This window comes from Genypterus blacodes, unplaced genomic scaffold, assembly GCF_046128005.1.
Source record: "Genypterus blacodes isolate CSIRO-AG114 ecotype Tasmania unplaced genomic scaffold, CSIRO-AGI_Gbla_v1 ptg000038l_1, whole genome shotgun sequence".
Classification (NCBI taxonomy): domain Eukaryota; kingdom Metazoa; phylum Chordata; class Actinopteri; order Ophidiiformes; family Ophidiidae; genus Genypterus; species Genypterus blacodes.
The window spans coordinates 1-22,602 of NW_027466851.1; the positions used below are offsets into that span (position 1 = coordinate 1).

The 22,602-nt window shown below is 51.0% G+C and overlaps 1 protein-coding gene across 1 annotated transcript; it reads left to right on the forward strand.

Moving 5' to 3' along the window:
• The first annotated feature begins 220 nt into the window (after positions 1-220).
• On the forward strand, positions 221-22,212 carry smtnb (smoothelin b). Its single transcript, XM_076147502.1, has 15 exons — positions 221-481; positions 3,673-4,388; positions 5,360-5,411; positions 5,918-6,541; positions 8,663-8,742; positions 15,411-15,599; positions 15,919-15,994; positions 17,652-17,825; positions 17,962-18,024; positions 18,140-18,224; positions 18,312-18,482; positions 18,625-18,751; positions 18,837-18,988; positions 20,796-20,972; positions 22,073-22,212. The coding sequence occupies exons 2-14, from the start codon at positions 3,687-3,689 to the stop codon at positions 20,941-20,943; spliced, it is 2,643 nt and encodes an 880-aa protein (XP_076003617.1). The 5' UTR covers positions 221-481; positions 3,673-3,686; the 3' UTR covers positions 20,944-20,972; positions 22,073-22,212.
• Positions 22,213-22,602: the final 390 nt, after the last annotated feature.

Here is a 22,602-nt window from a genome sequence, read left to right on the forward strand (position 1 = left end):
ATTAGAGTCGGACTGCTGCGCTTTTATCTTACTAAGCGTTAGATTTTGTGCCGAGGTCAGGCTGCAGATAAGCTGAAGGAGTCCTGGGTGTTTGTGTTGATTCACCTGGTGCCCCCCCCCCCCCCCCCCCCTCCCCTCGCGCTCTCTCTCCCTCTCTCTCTCTCTCTCTCTCTCTCTCTCTCTCTCTCTCTCTCTCTCGCAGGCCTGTAGAATGAAAAATAAATAGTAAATCTGCACAGCTGGCTGACTTGTCTCTTTCATCGGGACTAACTCTCTATGAACAGCGTTTGACCTTGACCTCCGGCTCAAGGCTGTTAAGGTCACCAGCTGACCTTGCAGGCATTCTTACACTCACTGAGCGCTGTGTTGTTTTCACAGGAGACGGAGCGGGAGAGCCTCGGTGAGCGAGAACGCTTCAGAACTCAGGTCCGGGACTCACGTGGCCAGCAGACGACGCGAGGCAGAGAGCTGAACAGGCCCGGTGAGAGAGTGTGTGTGTGTGTGTGTGTGTGTGTGTGTACGCTGTCCCACCTCTAACACGGCTGCTGTGTACAGACTCACGCTGACATCACGTTTAGTCACGCCACACCGTTAGGAGCGTTGTGGCCGGAATACAAAGCGTGTGTATACAGTAAACAGCCGACTGAAGGTCAAGCTTGGTTCGGGCATTAATAACGCCATGGCAACAGTGACCGCCTGTGTTGTGTGTATCTATGACCACATACTTGTCCCTCTTCAGGCAATTTCCTCTGCTACTGCTTGTTAAAATAAGCAGCCAAAGGAGGCTTTCTGCTGAGCGGCCAGTCATGAGCTCATGTTAGTTCAGACTCTTTAAGCTCCTTCATCTCACTTTATTAAGTGTTAGAAACACTCGGCCGTGGATTTAATGAATGAGTGCATTCAGCAGGAATGACTGTGCTGTTTACCTGAACGCCTCGTGCTTAGTTACTGATGCTGAGGGGAAGGAGATGCTTAGATGTCCTCTGAGGCAAGATAAGATGAAGAAGTTTAGCTTCACACGACACGGAAGGAGGAGGAGGAGGAGAGTCAAAGAGGTTCAAAGGAAGTGGAATAAAGTTTAAACAAATAATAAAAGTTACAGTGCAGGAGTCAAAGAAACACAAATTTAATCAAAACAAACAGAAATGGTTGAAGTCTTGATTTTAAAGCGCTGACAGTGGAGCTCAGATCATCCGGACGTTTCTTCTACAAATGCGGCGATAAAAACTGAAACTGCTTCACCGTGTTTATTTTTAACCCACGCAGCCCTGAGGAGCAGAGAGCAGAGCAGAGCCAGATGACCTCAGAGGTCAGCAGGGGTCAGGAGACAGAAGCTGGTCTAAGATGGATTTTGAGCACAAAACCCCAAAATGCTTTGTAGTATTTTAAATGCCGATGTGTTGAAGTGAGAGCTGGAGGCAGATGTTGGCAGATGTTCCTCTCTCTCAGTGTGACTGACTCATGAGGCACAAAGGGTTAATGCCACCACCCTCTTCTAACGGCTCACTCCCTTCTGATTTGATCACGTGTGGCTGAAGATGACACTTTGTTCTCTTAGCTTAAAGCTGAGCCTGACAGACCTGATCTCAGCCCCAGGCCCGAGGCTCGGTCTGTGTGGCCTGGACCCCAGAGCTCAGTCTTCTCCTCGTGGAGCAGGAGGTTGATGTTGGGTTATGGGAAGCATCTGAGGGAAACCCACAGCCACACCTCTGCTATATAAAGCAGATACCAGAACAGCACTGGGGCCTACTTGAACCTCCCCGTGCTTCCTGTCTTATCCCTGCGCTACAATTTAGGTCAGGGTGAAGCTCGGGCCAGCGGGGGAACGGCTCACCTTAGAGGAGAGACGGCCCTTTGATACAGGGGCTTTGTGGCGGAGAGAGGACGGAGTAACCAGGGTGGCCTGCTGGTGAAAGTGGCAGAAAATAAGAGGCGAAGCTTCGGTGGCTCGTCTAAACATCGCAGACGAGAAGCTGACATTTACACATCTGACCTCAGCGACCATCTGTCCCGCCGCGCCGCTCGCTCTTGTCTAAACTCTAAACTGCTGAGGCTGTGATTTAGCAAATGACCTGTTAGCAGAGGAGCTCAGTGGAATGCAGCCCTCAAACCTCACACACACACACACACACACACACACACACACACACACACACACACACACACACACACACACACACACACACACACACACACACACACACACACAATCACAAACACACTACATGTTGGTTATGGATCAATCTATTGTCATCACAGGAGTCAGACTTGTTGTTGTTGACATGGAACTTCAACAGTGACCGCACAGACAGACTTCCTGTCCTTTTGCATAGCGACCTTATGAGAGGTTAAGATGAAGATGGAGTCAGTAACAACACACCCACACACACACACTGAACTCAGCTGCAGCATGAGGGAGGTATGAGATGACCCCGGCTGGCTCTTTGTTTGTGTTCTGTTACGTCGCCCGGTCCAAACAATCCCCGAGTCCAGGCTGCTTTGTGTTTCCAGTTATTTTAGAGCCAACCAACCCGAGTCTCTCATTATGCGATAGCTGCGGGGATTTTCCCAGAAATTGCCTCACAATGGCACGACGGCTCCCCATTGGATAGAACGGCAACAATAAGCGGAGAGAGTGGACGGGAGCCGCGGCGTCGGAGTGTAATTGGGTTCAGGTGGAGGCCAGCGTTCCTCCGCGTGTTAGCGTGAGAAAAACGCCACTTCCTCCTCTGTCCGCGTGTCATAATTCTGTTATCTGCTCGGCCCGTGTTACATAAGCGGCGTGTCTCTTTAATGGACAGCGTGAGGTCGTGTGTCAGCTGCCTGGCCTCAGTCTAATGAGCATCTTTTTGTGGAGTTGTGTTACGCAATAATGAGTAAAGCAAATGTGCCGATTTGAATGCGGCAGCAGCGTCCAGCTTCAGATGAACGACGTCTCTGCTGCGTCCGTCTCCGCACACACACACACACACACAGGCTGGGACTGTCCCTCGTGTATTTGGTTTGTAAATGACAGGCACGCATACTGGGTGAACCCCATTTGGTTGCAGACTGGGTGCAAACGTGGGTCACGTAGAAGTGTTTTCACTCGCTCACGTAATGTGGGAACCCGATACACTCTTGGTTTTCTCTGCTTTGCTTATCGGCGGTATGTACACAACCTCAGATACTCCATCCGTTAAAAAAAAGCGCCACGGGGTGTGAGAGAGGTAGAGACTGTGACAGGGAGGGGATGAGAGGATGTGGGCACGGCCGTGTTGTTTGGAATGCGGTTTCCTGAGAGGAGAGGGAGGAATGAAGGAGCTCAGGCAGAGGGGAGGGGAAGTACTTCTCTCTATTTCACCCCCACTTCCTGCCCGACTTCTTACACATGTTTACCACCTATGGCGGTGCCACATGCTCCTCCTGCAACCTCAACTCACAAATCTCATTCAGGAACTATAGCCAGTCTGGAGGAAATGCCTGTATCCCCTCATGTCTCCTCCTGCCTCCTCTCTGATCCACAGGGATATTTCTCAACCCTCCTCTGCAGCGGCTCCGGGGCCAAACACGTCTTTCATTTCCAACAGCAAGGCTTTGTTTACTTTAGATTAGTAAGGACACAAAGAAATGTGAAGAAGCAAGCAGTGAAGTGAAGAGAAGTATCATCTTACCCTTGTGCTTCTGTTTCAGGGCCCAGTTCAGGCATGGTGTTGGTTCTGGACCACCTGGTGAAGGATGAAGGCTCGGGTTCTTTACTGACCCGGCCTCAGCAGGAAGCTGTGGCCTCGGAGCCCGACCTGGTCCTGTCTCTCCGCCAAAGGTCCGACTCCACAGCTTCAGACCGCAGCGTGACCTCTGTGCTCTCCACGGCCAACCTGGACTCTGGGACCTCAGAGAACAGCTTGGGCTTAAACTTCCGGGCCAGACTGGACTCTGGAGCTTCAGATAAGAGCCAGAGTTCCTCCCAACGCGGCCGGCTGGACTCCGGGGCCTCAGAGAGGACTGCCACCTCCCAGGCCTTTATCAGACAGAGGCTGGGCTCAGATGTCTCCGACTCCAGCACCGATCCCAGACCTCCTGCGGGCTCTGGGACCTCAGACAGTTTGGGTCTGTTGGCAAGGAAACGAACAGACTCGGGGACATCTGACCAGAGCGCGAGTGTGTCCTCTGAGGAAAGAGGACAAGCGGAGGAGGCGGAGGAGGCAGAAGAGGAGACCAAGAATGGCTCCACGTCTAGCACAGACTCAGAACCTGAGACCAGAAGCCAGGATCCCGTCAGCCCCGACCAGGACGACTCCACCAGCTCCACCCAGCAGGATCAACCTGACGGGGTTGCTCCATCCCACACTGACCCGAGCTCTGAAAACGGCTTCACCATGAATGGAACAGACACCCAGAAGCCGGAGGTAAAGTATTCAGTCCTCCTGTCCGTCTAATGCGCCTCCTTAACCTTCCAGTCAGTCGTTGTAGCTGCAGCCCCCTGATCAGCCACTAGAGTGTGACATTGAGCTACACAGCAGCGATCACGCGCTCACATTCAGGCCCTGGATCTCCTGACCAGTAACTCTCTGGCACCCCATTCCTCAGTGACACCCAGCAGGGCCCATCGGCATCTCTAAACACGCCGGGCCGAGCTGGCCTCAGGTCCTGTTTGACTCCGGTTACTTGGCTACACAAATAAACTCCTGCACCTGAATGCGGCTGTGCTGCGTCCGTCCCCGGTTCTGCTTCGCCTCAGCTCGTGTGTGTGTGTGTGCGTGCGTGTGTGTGTCGGCCTCACCTGCTGTCAGAGAGCGATAGACGCCGTTACAAGCCAGAGGTTCTGTCTCTCTTCATCTGGATCACACAAACACACCGAGGGGCCGGCTATCTGCCCCTCCGAGCGTTATGGTTTCATCTCGGGGACTGGGGGTCGCCATGACGCCACAGTGCCACTCGTCTAAATGTGTTTACCCGAGCCGAGGCCCCAGACGTCTTTTATTGTTCCCTGCAGTACGCGGCGATGCTCCGTCCCCTGAGAGTAAAGTAAACACTCTGGGGCCGCGCTGCTAAAAAAAGAGCAGAGGCCCACGGCTCACTGTAAACACAAACCTTACATAATGAAAACACCACCCCTGGATTCTGTAGATATCTTTGTGCAATCTGTGTGTGTGTGTGTGCGTGTGTGTGTGTGTGCGCGCGGATGTCACCACAGCTACGGTATCTGTGCCACCTAATGCCGGGTCGTGCCTCTTCAGAATGTGCGAGGCGGTGAAGCGAATCTGTGCCTGTCAATCCAGACCCCTGTGCATTTTAACCCTTAATCGACCTTTCCTCTGAGCTGACATGAGTCCTTATCGATTGCTCTGTTCATTGAGTTTGTTTCTTCTGTTCTCAGGTCACAGACGCCAGCCGTTTGATCTTCACTCGCGACAACGCAAAGGACTCAGGTAAGACTGACAGCCTGTAGGTAACCGGGCCGTATGAAGGGACTCACACAGGCCAGTGCTTTGGGGAGGATAACAGTTAGAATGTGACGCTGCTTCTTCTTCTCTCCACTATCAGCGCCGCTCTTTGCAGTTTCCGCTGTAAACTGTGGCTCTGTTATTGACGAGCACAAGTTTTTTTTAGTTAGGATGACCTCAGTGAATATCATGTTCTCTAATCGCGAGTGTTTTTCCATTTTGAGTGTGTGTGTGTGTGTGTGTGTGTGTCATGGCTCGGGCTTTGTGAACATTATCTCTCTCAGTAAGTATCAAGCATCAGTGAATCTAGGACATCCATGAGTGGAAGAATCCTGTCCTCATAAGACCAAAGTGAAGGGAATGTTAGGTTTAAACTAAATAAGGGGGTTTGGAGCCCAGAGAGAAGGGGGAACAGGCTCTTCTCTGCTCTTCTCTGCTCTTCTGTGTTGTGTTCTCTTCCCTTTTAACTCTGTTCCATTCTGTCTTCACAGCACCTGAGAAGAGAGGAGTCATATTGGAGCCGTTCATCCGCATCAACTCTGTACGCGACCGGATGCGCAAGTTCACAGAGTCCGACCAGAATCCAAGCGTCCCGGCTCTGAAGAAGGTTCCTCTGAGGAACGGGGCTCACACAACCCTGAGCAGAGCTGGGGATCTGTTTACACGCCCAGCAGCAGCAGCAGCAGCGTCGTCCCCCAGCACATCTGGAGACGGGCCAACCGGGCCACGTGCAGAGTCCACATCTCACACCTCTGCAGTCTCCTCCGCCTCAGCCACAGAGACCCAGAGCCAGGCCACACCTCAGCCAAGGGGTGTCGCTAACAAAGCTCTGTCTTCCGCCGGCCAATCCCACGACTTCATGGGTGGGACGAGACATCCAGCTGAAAAGGACGTCCACGCCTCCGGCAGCTCAAAGGAGGAGATCGCCCCGGGGAGAGCAGCTGGACAGGAGGACACAGAGGGAGAGGCAGACCCGGACATGAAGACTTTCCTCACCATCGAGATCAAGGATGGGCGCACCGCCGCCTCGTCTGCACCCAGCCCCAGAGGCAACATGGTGCCCATCGCCAACATGGCCCCCCGCCTCACCTCCAACCCGCTGGGACAGAGAGCAGGTAAGAGACTCACACACACACACACACACACACGTGCATGTCCTCTGTAATCAAGTCTGAATGAGAACAAACTGCAAATCACTCCACCAGGATTTAAAGATGAATCCGGACGCTGCAACCGTAGCGGCTTTGTTAGGGGGCGGAGCTATCTGCGGCGTCGGGCGGTCGTATGTTGTGTAGAGTAAATCGTAAATCAGCTTTATCTTCACTCACAGATCTCATTATGTAGATCAGAGTGGAATCTGCAGCTGCTGTGGGAGGAGAAGAGCCACAGACAGGCATCAGACCGGAGCGGGGTTACAGCCAGAGTTTGTGTCAGGCTAAGCTAATGGATGAGTGGGAATAGTGGTTTGGGGGCAGAATCTGGAAGGTTCCTGGTTCCTGTGAGGGCTGTTTGTTACAGAGTGGGCACCGGGGCTCAGCGAGGTCACAGCAGAGAGAACATCAGGACAACACAAACAACAACCGGCTCTATCAGGACACAATGAATCCTAATACTGTGGCTGTGGCTGTGCTGTACACTCGATTGGAACGAGCCCACTAACACACACACACACACATAGAACAGTGTGTGTCTGTCCAGAGGGGACGGAGACACCAGAGTGGAGCGGTGCTGAGACTGTGAGGGATTCATCTCTGTCACTGTGTTCTGTTGTTTCCAGTAAACAATCCCTCCATGTTGGGACATACAACATGACTTATGTTGACATGTTAGAGTTCACACAGCTCACAGACGTCACGGAACCACTCATGATCCTTTATCAAGCTTTACATCTGCAGCCTCAGCAGATTACATGAGAATGATAGAGACATGATGAGGAAGGAAAATATACTGTTAGGGTTAGAGTGTGTGATGTTTTTATTTGTGAAACCGTGGGACAGATAATACAAAGATTATCACTTTTTTAATGGCAGATTTGTACACACACTTGTATTTGCTGCTCACACACTTTTGAGCAGCTCTGTCCACCAAATCTGCTGTTACGTAAAGATACTCTCACACACTCGGTACATGGTACAGTACACACACACTCTATGGTATACACTCACACACACACACACACACACACACACACACACACACACACTCTACATGGTACAGTACACACACACTCTCCATGGTGCAGTATACACAGTGCCAGCAGGGACTCATTAATTGAATGAAACAATAACACGGAGGAATACACAGATGACAGCATGGAAACCCGTCTGTCTCAGCCTCTGTGGTGAGCATCTACACGTGGTTGTGTGTGTGTGTGTGTGTGTGTCTTTGTCCCGTGTGCAGCTTTGCTTCAGCTGCTGTGAAGTTCTGTCCAAACAACATGTCTTGGGTTTCAGCTCTTCCCAGCAACCGGGACCTCCAACCCAAACAGTTTATTTAAGACTGAGGCTGGACCTGTGCGATTACAGCCTCCGCACCTCTGACACACACACACACACACACACACACACACAGAGGTATTCTGGCAGCCCCACTGGGCTTCTTTACAAGGATCACACACATTCCTCCCAGCCAATTTGCTTTAATTGTTTGGGGCTGCTTTTTTGGGAACCTGTCTGTCTCCCCTGTGAGGGAGGACAGACCCAGGACCAGGACCAGGACCAGGACAGGACAGGACAGGGCCCTAGCTCCTATCATAAAACACCTAACCTAACTTAGAGACTTGCATATACAACACACTCCACTGGTCTTCATCACACCTTTACTTTATGGTGTGGAGGGATGGGGTGTGTATGTGTGTGTGTGTGTGTGTGTGTGTGTGTTGATGTGTCCTAATGCATGTGCACACTCTCACAGAGGTTATGTTTATGTGAAAGGTGGCATCATCCCCGTGTCCTCTCTCTGCTCTCATTCTCCTCTGCTCCTTCTTGTTTATGAGACTATGGCAGCTTACATAAGTGACTAACTGCTGACACCAGCACCGCTCAGGCCTCACACACACACACACACACACACACACGTCTCAGCTGTGCACATGCAGACGGACGCCAGGACCTTTCTGAGGCATCTTGGGGGGGGGAGGGTGTTTGTATTTATTGCACAGCTGCGGGCCTTCTACCTGGATTTACACTCTTATAACAAATTTGTAACAGTGTGTGTAAATCTTCTGTCTTCTTCAGATTTGACCCTCGGCCTGAGAGCGACGCCGTTCAAGATCTCCTCCTCCTCCTCCGGCCTGACGTCTGGGTCCTCATTCAAGGTACGGAGCAAGCGGCTGTGTAAATTACAGAGAGAACTTGTCAAACACACACAGAAAATAGCTTCCGGGAGCCTCAGAACCTGAGGATGATGAATGCTTTTGGGGATTGAACTTTTTTTTGGGAGATTTCCAGTCGACTCGGGTTGAATTCTGGAATGCTTCAACAGCGTTCCTGTCACGGGAATCACCTACGGGCCCAGAGAGCACATGAGTGAGGACAGGGATGAGATGGATGGAGTGAGAGAAGCGCAGAGAGAGAGAGAGAGAGAGAGAGAGAGAGAGAGAAGGGAAGAAGTCTGTTTATCAAACACAGAGTGGGTAGCCAGTCACATCTGTCCTTGTAGGGTCTGTGAGAGGGAGTGTGTGGGAGGCGCTCGCTCTGGGCATTCCTGCTTTTCCCTCAGTAGGCTGTGCCCACTGAGAGCGATCTGGGAAATGTTTTTTCCAAAGATCACACCTGTCTGTCTTCATCCACGCTAATTACTGCCCAGCTGCATCCTCCCTAATGTTTTAGCCTTGACACCACATGCTGACACCAGTTCTTCATCACCGCTCTGCCCGGGGGGGGGGGGAAGAACCAACGGACGGCCCGCACTGGCCCTCGCCCCGTACTGTGCGTGCTCGCCGGGTCGGTGTTGTTGCTGATGGATGGTGATTGAGTCGGGGGAGCTCGGGCCAAACCCCTCCCTTCTCCCTGTGAAGCTCCGGGGTTGTGAGGAGCTGAGACCCCTCTGCTTCCTCTCTTATCCTCCTCCGTCCTCCATTAAAGGAAGTGAAAGGTTGACGGGGGGAAGGAAAGGGTAGAGACCGGAGCGATCTTAGTCCTGTTCGCTCTTTAATGTCTTGTGTATTCCGCCCCCCCCCCCCCCCCCCCCTGTTTAGAGCACGGCAGTAATCTGGTTATAGAATCAGGGCGCCGGTTAATTAGGGCTGGGAGGAGGAGGAGGAGGAGGAGGAGGAGGAGGAGGCTCCATGAGGCTGCCGGCTGGACTTAAGGTGTTGGAGCGAGACGGTCTCCATCAGTTAGGGCCTTCACGAAGACACACACAGGCACACACACACGCCAGTACAAGCAGAAGACACCGCTGTGGAGTCTTGTAGGTAACGTCTACAGGAAGAGGACAGAGGACAGACAGCCGGACGCTCAGTGTTCTGGACTGAGCCTGGTGCTGTTAGGACTTTACTGTTAACGCCTGCAGGTAACCTCTGATTGTGTGAGGCGTCATGTGTGTGTGTTTATTTGAAAACTAACTTCAATAACACAACTTTCGATAATTTAATCCTAATAAGTGTGTAGTTTTAGATTGTAGCTGGAGAATCTGTACGGCCCCAGTTTGTCTTTGGATAACGGCTTTATTGACGCTAATGATGCATGAATGAATCACTTATTGATCATTCACAGCTATTTTGAAGGCCTGCATTGATTAGCAGTAAGGGCGTGGCCTAATCCGACCTGTTCGCTCACGTCGCTCTGCTTTTTGCTCACATCAGAACTCTGCTGATCCTAAGCTGATCTTCCACTTTCGCTCCGGTTTTAATACGCACACACACACCACCGGCCTCACTAATGAGATAGAACCACCAGCCGACTCCGTGTGTGTGTGTGTGTGTGTGTGTGCGGAGGGGGGGAGGCTCATCCTTACACTGATCCACCGACCACCTGTTCTCTGACTTTCCCTTCGCCTCGCAGAAGTTCAAGGTTGTGGCGTGTCGCAGGGAGATTTGTGTGGACTTCTCCTTCTTTGCTCACGACTCATCATGTGGCCTCGTGAGGTAGATTTGTTGTGGATCGTTTTTTATTAGCTTAAATGGTTCCTGTCTGCAATTTAGATCTGTTTGGGTGGTCTGGACGTCTACACGGCGGTCTAACCTCAGAAACCCTCCGCTGTTTCCCCCAGACGCTCCTATAAAAGCCAGGGCTGCAGATAGAATCAGCAGTTGTTGACTGTAAATCAGACGAGGAAATTGGAAACCTTTCAGACGAGCTGACACAACAATCAAAACAATACGGGATAAAGTCAGTGCCTCGTTATTTCTATCATTTATTATGAGTGAGTGAGAGCACAGATGGATGAACGTCCCGCTGCTTGAAGCTCAGGCAGGTAAGAGCGGCTGCTCGCTGCTCATCACAGTTGTTTCTGCTCTTCACCGCCGTCTCTCCGAGCCGACAAACATATATAACATGTATGCTCAGTGCCATAGCTCATGAGCAGGACGCTGACAGGACAGACAGCCTCTCTCTCTCTCTCTCTCTCTCTCTCTCTCTGGGACACATGATGTTGGTGCTCGCTGGATGAATGCGGTCACAAGCCTTCAGTCAATGATGGATTGTCACCCCCAGCCCCGCAGGGATAAGCGGGGCCATTGTTATAATTACAGCTGATCACTGACACTTGTTGATTACCTAACAGGCTCACAGTTGTCACAGACTAAAGCCTGGTCTGGGACCGGGGGGTACAAGCTGGGGGAGAGAGAGAGAGAGAGAGAGAGAGAGAGAGAGAGTGCCTGAGAGGAGAACGTATGCTTTGGATGAACTCCTGCTTTTTCACTCAGTTAGCCAATCCTCTCTGTTTTATCCCTGCAGTTTTTTATGACGTCTACAGTTGAATTCCTCTAAGTGTTTGGTGCATCGTTAGGCCCCGGTTGCTCTGGAGCCGTGCCGGGACTGAAATGGCTGCTCTGCTTTATTGTTGAGCGCTTAAGGAAGCTGCACTCCAGTATTTTTAGAAGCACTCTTGTAAAAGCAGGCAGACGTATCATATTAGTCTGGGATCTATATATTCTCCCGCTCGGCTCAGGCTGCGTCTCTCACTATAGGTCATCTCATCGGGCCTGTGATAAGGTGACAGGCTCCTTCCTCTGGTTCTGACCCACTTTACCGCCACTCTACGCTCTATAGAAGCCAGGTTCTTTCTGGGAACTACTCTCTCGCTCTCTCTCTCTCTCTCTCTCTCTCTCTCTCTGCCTTGTTAATCCCAGGAAAGACGACAGCCCACATCAGTCACAACTCACAGGCTCACCATGAAGCCTCTTAAATGATTCATGCTCAGTGTGTGTGTGTGTAGTTGTGAAGAATTAAGGATATTGGTCCTTCTCCACTTCTCCAATTACGCTCGAATGTTGATTTGTCATTAGGAGTAAAGAACTATCGGTGAACTCTTTCAACTCAGCCGAGCACAGAGCCGTGTCTAAAGCCCAGCTGCCTGCCAGCGGAGGTGTAAAGGACATGGGCTCTATATAAAAGGAAAGTTGAAAGAGGGAGGGGGTGAGTTTTCTGAATTGTTGCCACTACTGTTCCCCTTTAGGCCTCCAGTCCCCCCAGGCCTGACTGGCTGAGTGGAATAATGGTTGGGCCAGAGATAAATAGGCATGTCTGTGGCACCTGAGAAAAAAGGGGGCTGGGGCTACTGCTGCCGTGGAAACGGGATTCCTCGCAGTCCGATTGGCTGCCAGTGTGTAGGCAGCTAAAGAGGGGAGATTTGCTGGGGGTATAAAGGGGGGAGTGTTACGTTAGAAGGTCTCAGTCAACACGCAGACAGACAGGGCACCTTTTACCCCTCATATCTCAGCCACACGCCTTTGGGATTTCTCTGTGCTCGTACCTTCGCCTAAGACTTTGGGACTCTCAAATTGGATTTTACCAAAAGGATCTCTGCTTGTGTTTGAGAGAAGACCACAGTCCCAGTGTAACGGGCCGGTCTGAGTGGTGACAGTGAGTGTAGCTGGTCTGGACATGCCTGGAGTCAACCTGGACTTACCCTTAGCCTCAGCGGCTCCAGAGGTATTGGGCAGCCCAGACAGCGCCTGTGCCGAGTCGGGTCTTGAGGAGGTCATAGGAGATCTGCTGGCCCAGGAGGTGTTAGAGGAGGAAGAGGAGCAGGTTGGCGAGAGGAAGTTTGAGGCCACATTGCGCTGTGCAGTGGGTGAGATCCACAGTGACCTTCAGGTCTTTGGAAAACGTGTGGATGCCCGTCTGGAGGCCACAGCAGCCCAGGTTGCTCCTCTGGCGAAGGCCCTGACTCTCCTACAGGAGGACAACAGGAGGCTTAGGATTCAGCAGGAGCGGCTGGTGAGGCAGGTGGAGACTCTGTGCCAGCTGATGGGGCTACCGGATCCTTCACTCCGCCTGCTGCCCTGCCCTGAGAGCTCACCTTCCGTTATCCCCCAAGATCCTCTATGCTGTACCCCTCAAGAAGCTCCACCCTGTATCCCTCAAGATGGTTTACCCAGTGCCCCCGAGGGTTCTGTGTCTGATGCCCCAGTGGATACTCCATCAAATGTACCTGAGGAACCCACGCCATCTCAAACCTTCAAGCCCGAGGCCTCACCTGTGCCTCACCCTCCAACCTTTGCAGTGTGCCGCTCCCTCTCTGCTCCCTCTCTGATGGGATGCCTCTCTCGCACCAACAGCTTGGTAATGCTCCCGACGTGGTTCCATGTCCTTTAAACCGATAAGGTTCTGATCTGAGCTCTTTTCATTCAGATATTCAGACAGACAGGCTTTGATGGTTTATGGATCTCTTCCCTGTTGTTGTTCCCCCTCTCCAAATGTCCACCAGTGTTAATTTTATATCACATCCTTGTCTCATTGTAACAAAGTCAGCTGTCGTTGAGCTTTGCCAGCTTTGTGTTTACGTCCAGATCTTGGACACCGTTTGCCGCTGAGGTATTCCAATCCTTCAACACCATGTGTGTGTTATCGTGTCCTGGCGAGGGCTTGTCCCGTCCCCGTGTGTGTGTGTACGTGCAGCTTTGAAAGGATTCACTGGACGTGTAGGAAAGAATGAGCAGATTCACCGTCTCCTCTTATTAAGCACTGTTAGAGTTAAAGACTGACCCGTGTGAGAACAGTGGCTATAGCTAACAATGCTAAAGTCGTCCATAATGCTGACTTTGGCAGGAGCTTGAGTTGAGCGTTCGTCATTAGTCATAAATGAAACGATTTTACTCTCTGGCTGCAGAACAAGAACAGGATTTGAGGTTTCAGGTTTGCGTTCTAGGCGTTGATGTGAAACAAACCCTTTGTGGCGTTCTGAGCAATATTGCATATTTGTAGCATTACCTTCAGTCATTCAGCTGGACTGAGTGTGTATTCCAGGCTAATCCTGCAAAAGCCAGCTGGGTCTGCCAATCAAGCGCTCCAGCAGCACAACTGATGGCCTTCTTTTAAACGTTAATCTCCCCTGCAGACAGATGACGGTCATAGTGTAGGATGACCTCATGTGACCCTTTACTCTCTGCCTGAACTTCTGTTAGAGTCCATAGAGCTACTGTGAGTCTGAGTCTAAGTCTGAGTGAGCTCAGTCCTTGACATTTGTATCTCCACTGACTCGATGATAGGAATATCGCTAATGATGTCACCATGACTCATTCACTAGGAGTAAGTCATCATTGTTTTGGGGGGTTTTCTCACTCACCCACCCGCCCGCCCACACACGCATACACACATTCTCCCATTGCTTGAGTTTGAGGCCTTGTTTAGTTGTGTTTTGTTCAAAAACATTCCTCTGCGGTCAAGAGCCTCTCAGTCCAGCTGTCCCAGGGGTCGAGCTGCAGCAAATGTGCAGAAAGACTTGAAACCGGGAGCCCCACATGAGCGCGCGCACACACACACACACACACACACACACATGGCGGCACAGGCTGTTCTGGCCGGGGTCCCTTCCTGCTGAGACCTAGGCCTGGCTGGGACAGGGTGACAGCGTCGGGGACAGGGACGGGGACAGGTCCAGCTGTCTGAGCTATATCTGGACTTGGACTCGACGCTGCCCCTGTCCCGGCAAAAACCTAAATTCTTCTACAGGGATCCAACTGCACTTAAACTTAAAGAGGTGTTTTCTATAGGATTTATGGTCCCTCTGAATAAACCGGGCGTCTCTGAATGAGCTCATATGTTTACACTCGCATGACAACTTCCTCTTTGGTGATGGGACATTTGGTAAACAGCTCTGATGTCCTCTGAAGCAGCAGATCTGGATGAGTTTCCTCACAGTTTATGTCTGAAAAAGCTTCTATCCGGTCTCAGAGCCTCGGAGCTGTAGTCTACCTGTCACATGAACCCGTGGTTCTCAGCCGCTCTGTATCATTCAGACACTCAGTGTGTCAGTGGCAGTCCGTGAACTAAGATAACAAAAACTTGGCAGAACGGGGCCGGTGCTTTTTTCCCACAGCCTGCCTTTGCTCTCTCTCGTACTTCATGTCTCTCTGTGTGGAGACAATGGAATGGAACGGTCAGATATGGGCGAGCGGTGGTTTAGTGTGTCCCGGTACAAACAGAGAGTGGGAAAGCCGAGGCCTCTGTCCCCCCTCTGTGCACACTGAGGCTGCTTATAGCCGCAGTAAGTCTAACAGAACTCCCCCCGGGCTCATTCTCTTCTAAATGTCAGCTGTAAATCGGTGTCTTCTCTCCTCCTTGCCTACTTTATCTTGCTCTCACATAAATTAGAGCTATATATTTTCTCGCTATCAGCCCTAAACTCTGCCTGCCAGGTGCTTGGCCAGTAGATTGTTCTGGCAGGCGGCGTCAGATGGCAAAGCACATTTTACAACCAGGGGGTCATAATATTCAGCTTAGCATGAGTTTATAGTATAGATAATGCTTCTGTGCAATCTGAGAGTTATCTAATGACATCCTGCTTCCTTCTGTGTGTGTCTGTGTGTGTGTGTAGATGGAGACGGAGCCTGTCCTGGCCTCTGAGCCCGTGTTCTCTATGGGGCCGGGGTCGGTCCAGGTGGGCTGTCACGTCCCGGCCATCCCAAACGGCTCCAGCACTCAGGCCAAACCCGACGAACGCTCGGGAAAACTGAGCGCCGAACAGCTGGCTGCCATCGAGGACGAAGAGCTGCTCGACAAAATGGTACGTTCGCTCCGCTCAGCTGCTCCGGTCGTCAACAGAGAGCTCGTGTATTAAAGCGGAATCCTCCCAGATAAGCCAGAGTATATTTGGAAAGGTTCCAGCCCAGCGTGTGTCACGTTAGAGCTGCGTCCATAAATACAGAACTGAGCTGAGAGGAGTTATTGGGAAGCCTGACCTCTCATTGTTTCCGTGTGTGTGTGTGTGTGTGTGTGTGTGTGTGTGTGTGTGTGTGTGTGTGTGTGTGTGTGTGTGTGTGTGTGTGTGTGTGTGTGTGTGTGTGTGTGTGTGTGTGTGTGTGTGTGTGTGTTTTCTTCAACAGCTGGATGAGTGTAAAGACTTCGAGGAGAGGAAATTGATCCGTGCCGCAATGAGAGACCTCCGCAAGAAAAAGAGAGGTGAGAGTGAACAAATGGAGCCAGCCCTCTCTCACTCTTACACTCTCATTCTTACACTCTCACTCTTACACTCTCACTCTTACTCTCTCTCACTCTTACACTCTCACTCTTACACTCTCACTCTTACACTCTCACTCTTACTCTCTCTCTCTTACACTCTCTCTTACACTCTTACTCTCTCTCTCTTACTCTCACTCACTCTCTCTCTTACACTCTCTCTTACACTCTCTTACACTCTCTCTTACACTCTCTCTTACACTCTTACTCTCTCTCTCTTACTCTCACTCTCTCTCTCTTACACTCCCACTCTTACACTCTCTCTCTCAATCTCTCGCTCTTACTCTCTCACTCTATCACTCTTACACTCTCTCTCTCTTACACTCTCACTCTTACTCTCTCTCTCTTACACTCTCACTCTTACTCTCTCTCTCTTACACTCTCACTCTTAAACTCTCTCTCTCTCTTACACTCTCACTCTTACACTCCCTCTCTCTTACACTCTCTCTCTTACACTCTCTTACACTCACAAGTTCTCCACATGTCAAAGCCGTAAATGAATCTGCCGTTTCCACACCGTTTCTATCCATTCTGCCCTCAGAGGCCATGCTGGGATGTTCCCAACAGGAAATAGGTAGGCCAGGCCGGTGTGCAGTGTGGATTAACCATTGACACTTGTTTGCGTTGTGTGCTGTGGTGTGTGTGTGTGAAGAACCGTCCTGTCATCGTCAAACCTCCTCTGATCAAAGGGAACTCTACGGTGGACGATGAAGGATACGTTGTCGGTTCTGTCAACTTGCATGACTCCAGATGTTTGTGTACCTGTTGTGTTGTGTTGTGTTGTGTTCTCACCTCATTGACACTGAATCGTCTCCCAGGCTCAGTTTGCTCTCTGTCGTGTGGTAAAGACTCACTCCTGGTTTCACGCCAGCTCAGCGTCTCTCCAGCTTTGTTCTCAGACGACATGAAGTGAAGGATGAGGTGTTGTTAGGACACGGAGGAGCGGCCCGGGAACAATACGCTCCGCACAACTCAATTAAACTTTACTTATGAAGCGCTCCGTCACGTTATCTGAAGGCACATTCATCCTCCTGTATCACACTGAGCAGAGTAATAATATGGAAATGTGGGTCTATTTATCAATGTGTATGTAAAACACGGTCAAGTACAGCTGGAGGGCGTGGACGTGTTTCGTGTGTGTGTGTGGGTGTGTGTGTGTGTGTGTGTGTGTGTGTGTGTGTGTGTGTGTGTGTGTGTGTGTGTGTGTGTGTGTGTGTGTGTGTGTGTGTGTGTGTGTGTGTGTGTGTGTGTGTGTGTGTGTGTGTGTGTGTGTGTGTGCGCGCAGGAGGTTACTGGTTGACATTGGCACAGCTTCAGGGAAGGGACAGAGTGTGTGTGTGTGTGTTCTGCTTGATCTGCCATGTTTGTGCAGGAGATACTGCTCGACAGCTTTGGCTCGGCCGTGAGCCTCCCACCTGTGTGTGTGTGTGTGTGTGTGTGTGTGTGGGAAGGCCTATTTGAATCCATCTCTGTGGCAGTCAGATGAGGTGCTGTCAGCTTGTTTAGGGCCACTTGTCCTCCTCCTCCTCTTTTTCCACTGACATCATTCCTCCACCTTCCCCTCCCCGCCTCTCCATCCCTCCCTTGTTCCCCCACACAGACCAGAGAGAGAAGGAGCGCGAGACTCGGCTGCTGGAGCTCCGGCAGCAGAGGGAGTCGCAGAAAGGTCGCGCGGGAGGCGGAGCAGGAGAGGTGGTGATGAGGAAGGTGGAGAAGTCGGCGGATGGATCCTCACTCAGCCAAGTCACCAAGACCAACCGCTTTGCTCAGTCTGGTACAAAACTCTCCTCAAACACATTCAACATGCATGAGGTCACGTTTAGTAACATAAAATATATAATAATAATAACAATAATAAATCATTTTAAATCGTGTGTGTGTGTGTGTGTGTGTGTGTGTGTGTGTGTCAGATGACGGCAGCAGATCTTCACGCAGCACTGTCATGGAGTCCAGCTATGTGCAGAAAACGGACAGTGAGTGACGCCTTTCTGCCTTTATTACACTCTTCAATCAGTGTGACATCATAGTGTTGTGTTTTGTGTGTGTGTGTGTGTGTTTGTCCTTATCATGTTTCTGTCTGTCTTTCAGGAGGGACAGTCCAGTCCAAATCATATAGCTTCTCCTCCTCCTCCTCCTCCTCCTCTTCCTCTAGCACCAATAGAAAAGTGGGCAGGTGAGTTGTGAAACGACAGCACGGTAGTGATGCCCCGGCTCAAATCCCTTCACAGCTTAACTCTGCCCTGCGTGTCCCTCGCTCCAGCGTGTTCGATCGGGAGGACGACTCGTCGTCTCGTAGCGGCGGCAGCGGGTTGGCGGCTGTCGAGCGACGGCAAGCGGAGAGGCGCAACGAGCTGATGAGGGCTCAGACTCTGCCCAAGACCTCCGCCATGCAGGCCCGGAAAGCCATGATCGAGAAGCTGGAGGGAGGAGGGTGAGGAAGGACCTAGTGCTCGCGTTGTGTGTGTGTGTGTGTGTGTGTGTTTGATATCGCTGACATTCACGTGTTCCTGTAAATTGAGAGTCACAGGGTTCATGTGGCGATGATGTAAATATTAACCCTAACCTTTCTGTAGGCCTCCAAACCAGGCCATCGCCAAGGTCAACAAGGTTCAGCGTTCCACCAGCTTCGGCGTTCCCAACGCAAACTCCATCAAGCAAATGCTGCTGGACTGGTGCCGCGCCAAAACCCGCTCGTACGAGGTGAGACGAGCGGCCTGCGGACTCTGAGGTCAATGTGCTTGTGTGTGTTTGTGTCTCATTTTGTCCTCTCTGTCCTCTTCCTCAGCATGTGGACATCCAGAACTTCTCCTCCAGCTGGAGTAACGGCATGGCCTTCTGTGCCCTGGTGCATCATTTCTTCCCTGAGGCCTTTGACTACGACTCACTGAGCCCCAGCAACCGCAGGCAGAACTTTGAGTTGTCCTTCAGCGCAGCAGAGTGAGTACACACACACCAAACCTGTTTGTCCCAGTAACCCTAACCCTAACAGGGTCAGGTTTGATCTGTGAGAGCCTCAGTCTGAGTCTGAGTCTGAGTCTGAGTGTGAATCTGAGTCCAGCTGCAGTGGATGTTGGTTTTGTTCAGGATGTGCAAAATGGAAGGAGAACCCAGGAAATGTCCAGTGAACACCAAATGAAATCAAGCGATCCAAGCCAAGCTGTTTTTAATTCCATCCTAAATCAACACACTGCCCTCCCTTTGCATTGGACAAGACCCCCCATACACACACACACACACACACATTAGCTGGTCAGACCTTCCTGTGTTGCATCCTGACGTGCTCCTAACTGAAGGTCTCCTTAACCCAGCAGTAATCAGAGCTTGTTGTGACTGATCACGAGCACATGGAGACTCTTGATGAGATGAAGACGTGTGTCTCCTGCACCCGTCCTCCTCCTCATCATCCTCCTCATCCTCGTCCTCCACTCATGTCCCAGTGTTAACTCTCCCTTCTCTCCCAGGTGCATCCGGTCAATAATCACTAATTAAAATCACGCCGCCTCTAAACCTTCGCCCTCCATCTCTCCTCCACCTCGGGTAACAGCTGAGAGTCTGAGAGCCCAGAGCCCAGAGAGCCAGCAGGTCAAAGAGCGCTCCATCCTCCTCCCCAAACTCGCCCCCCTCTCTCTCTCTCTCTCGCTCTCTCTCTCTCTCTCTCTGAGCTCCTTCTCGTTCCTCTTGCATTACACCATTTTAACGTGTGATGCCCCTCCACCACCTGTGTGTGAGTGTGTGTGTGTGTCTAAATGTGTGTCTGTGTGTGTGTGCGTCTGAATGTGTGTGTGTGTGTGTGTGAGTCCAAGTGTGTGTATTTGTCTGTGTGTCTTAGTGTGTGTGTGTGCGTGTATGTCTGAGTGTGTCAGTGTGTGTCAGTGTTTGTGTGTCTGTGTGTGTCTCAATGTGTATGTGTGTGTGTGTCTCAATGTGTCTGTGTCCGTGTGTGTGTCTGTGTGTGTGTCTAAATGTGTGTGTGTGTGTGTGTGTGTGTTCTCACATGCTCTTGGTTGGACCGTGCCCTTGCTGATGTTGACAACAATGATTGAAACTCTCCTCACCGTCCTGTCACCCAACCACAGCTGCAATCCTTCTCCACGTGTGTCGCTCTCTCACCATCACTCACCTCCCCCACCCGAGCACTCCTGACCCCCCCTGGAAACACACACTCTCACACACACACACACCATCCCATGCACCAGTGTGTTGTTTTCTGTCACCATGAGGTTGTGTCTTTGTGTACATTTGCAGGATCCTTGTTGTGTGTTTTGTGAGAACATGTAGATGTGTTGAAATGGTTTTGCTCTTTTGTCTTCGTGCACAGAAAAACCAAACAAACAAACAAAAAGGCTAAATGAGCATCGCCGCGACGCTCATTAGACGTTTTGTTTTGTCTTGTGTATGTGTGTGTGTGTGTGTTTGCCACATACAGTACGTTTTTGTGTTCATGACGCATGTGGACTCATGGATCTATTTGTGAACACTGAATGTAATGTTATTGTTTCTCTTTGTGTCTCTTCTCTCCCTCTGTCTCCTCACCTGGATCCTTTCATGTGGCTGCTCACGGCTTTATCTCGTGTTCTCTCCTTCCTCTCCTGTCTCCCACACTTCTCTTCCACCTTATCCATCATCTCGGCCCCCCGTTTCCTCCCCCCGACGCCCTCCTCCTCTCCCACTCTCTTCCTCCCTGTGTGGGTCTTCCTTCCTCTCTTATTCCCTCCCTCACCCTCTCTCCCGGGCGCGGGCGCAGGAAGCTAGTGGACTGCCCCCAGCTGTTGGATGTGGACGACATGGTGAAGATGCGTGAGCCGGATTGGAAGTGTGTGTACACATACCTGCAGGAGTTCTACAGGGGTCTGGTGACGAAGGGCCTGGTTAAAACCAAAAACTCCTCCTAGAGTTGCACCGCACGTAAATTGAACAGATGGTGAGAGAGGTGCAAGACTACAAAGGACCCTTACTTTCATACACTTTGGTTCTGAGAGACGTGTGTGTGTGTGTGTGTTTGTACGTGAGAAAGTGTGTATGAAATGAATGTTATATAGAAACCTCTCACCCTTTTGTGTGAGCATTTGCTTGTTCAGTCTGAAGCTATTGAAGTCTGACGAGCCAAACATGGTATGTGTGTGTGTGTGTGTGTGTGTGAATGTATGTGTGTGTGTGGGTGCATTGGTGTGCGATCATGTGTGCATTTGTGTGTAACCGCACTATGGGCCAGGCAGAGAGCCAGCCATGCGTTTCCCCTCTGCAGCTCCACTCTTTAAAAGGAGCTGCTGTATCGCCGCGTTTCAAACACAAACACGGGCAGAAACAAAGCAGAGGACGGAAAAAAGCTCTGTTGTCCTCTGACTTTGTGTCTGCCGGGAGAGTTTACACGTGTTTACGCGCTCGGCTCGTAAAGTCGTATTTTAACAAAGTGGTCGCCTTGTTAAGAGCAGGATGAGCCGTCTTTGCCGTTTCTAAAAAGAACAAAGCCGGTTTTACATCGCTGACATTTACTTTCTGCTGTGAGAGATTTCCCTTTGTGCTGTGGAGTGTCACCGGGTTTATGAGGAGATGTATTGCCACCATGTGGTCGTTCTCTGCGTGGCTCACACATGCCGTCATTGTGCCTAAAACAGTTTATAGGCATGTGGACGCATTAGTCCGGTTTCTGTCTGTACACACAGAGAGAGAGAACAGCCAACAGTTTCCTTATTTAGTCCTTTCAAATGGTTTCAAATGACCAGAGAGCTCAAAGCAAAACAACAGAGCCCAGTGTGTGTGTGTGTGTGTGTGCGTGTGTGTGCGTGTGTGTGTGTCTGTGTGTGCGTGTGCGTGTGTTTCCAAGAATTCCTGTTCCTCCAGTATGTTTAATTGTGTTGGAAGAATAAACTGGTGTAATGATGAAGTGCTCCCCAGTATAAAGGTTTGTCTCTGTATCTGTGGTGAGTCTCCTCTTCCTCCCTCATCACACCGCCTCGCCCCTCACACCAGTTCATCTTCCTCTTTCTCATACTGTCTGTCTCTTGTATGCCTGTCCCTCAGGACCTTCGTCAACTGTATGCCTCTGGTGGAAGTGGAGGACATGATGATCATGGGTAATAAACCCGACTCCAAATGTGTCTTCACCTACGTACAGTCTCTTGTCAACCACCTGCGTAGATACGAGATGTCCATGGGTCGGCCCTCTGACCTCTGACCTGTGTGCTCGCTAAATGTTCGGCCCCCCCGAGGAGGCGTTCAGAGGATGCCCCGCCCCCTTCCGTGAACCCCCGTCAACACCATCTTCACCTCATGACCGCGACGACTCCGAGAGGCCGAGTCACACATTCGCATCTCTGATGGACAGATTGGGGATGATGTGTGTGCGTGTGCGTGTGTGTGTGTTTGTGTGTCAGTTTGGCTTATTATCTTTGTCGGCAGCGGTGGTGTGATTATTTTATTTCACTTTATTAAACTAAAGTCCCATATTCTCCATTGAGAGAGCTCCAAAGTTGTAATCAGTCTAAAGCTTTAAACCTCAGCTCACCTCATGTTGATTCCCCTTTAAATTTATTTATAATGACATTTGTCTC

Coding starts and splice junctions, on each gene's coding strand:
- smtnb (XM_076147502.1), top strand. CDS start 3,687: ATGGTGTTGGTTCTGGACCACCTGGTGAAGGATGAAGGCTCGGGTTCT. Junction 4,389..5,359: donor CAGACACCCAGAAGCCGGAG/GTAAAGTATTCA, acceptor TTCTGTTCTCAG/GTCACAGACGCCAGCCGTTT. Junction 18,025..18,139: donor CTATGTGCAGAAAACGGACA/GTGAGTGACGCC, acceptor TCTGTCTTTCAG/GAGGGACAGTCCAGTCCAAA.